This window comes from Leptonychotes weddellii, unplaced genomic scaffold (genome assembly GCF_054177405.1).
Source record: "Leptonychotes weddellii isolate Sample4059 unplaced genomic scaffold, ASM5417740v2 HiC_scaffold_249435, whole genome shotgun sequence".
NCBI classification, from domain to species: Eukaryota; Metazoa; Chordata; class Mammalia; order Carnivora; family Phocidae; genus Leptonychotes; species Leptonychotes weddellii.
In genome coordinates, this window is record NW_027840556.1 from 1 (window position 1) to 266 (window position 266).

The window sequence follows — 266 nt, forward strand, 5'->3', positions numbered from 1 at the left end:
ACTATAAGTAGGGTAGCTCCGGCGGCTTCAACTCTGACCCTACTCAGGTCTGTTCCTTTTTCCCCATCATGTCCGGACGCGGCAAGCAAGGCGGCAAGGCCCGCGCCAAGGCCAAGACGCGCTCGTCGCGGGCCGGCCTGCAGTTCCCGGTGGGCCGCGTGCACCGCCTGCTCCGCAAGGGCAACTACGCCGAGCGGGTCGGCGCCGGCGCGCCCGTCTACCTGGCTGCCGTGCTGGAGTACCTGACGGCCGAGATCCTGGAGCTG

General features: G+C 68.0%; 1 protein-coding gene across 1 annotated transcript; it reads left to right on the forward strand.

Annotated features, from left to right (window-relative positions):
- Nucleotides 1–13: 13 nt before the first annotated feature.
- On the forward strand, nt 14–263 carry LOC145718905 (histone H2A type 1-H-like; the record flags this gene model as incomplete). The annotated part of the gene is made up of 1 exon (XM_081810408.1): nt 14–263. A coding segment is annotated over exon 1 (195 nt), but the record flags the coding sequence as incomplete, so codon positions are not given.
- Between the last annotated feature and the right edge of the window lie 3 nt (nt 264–266).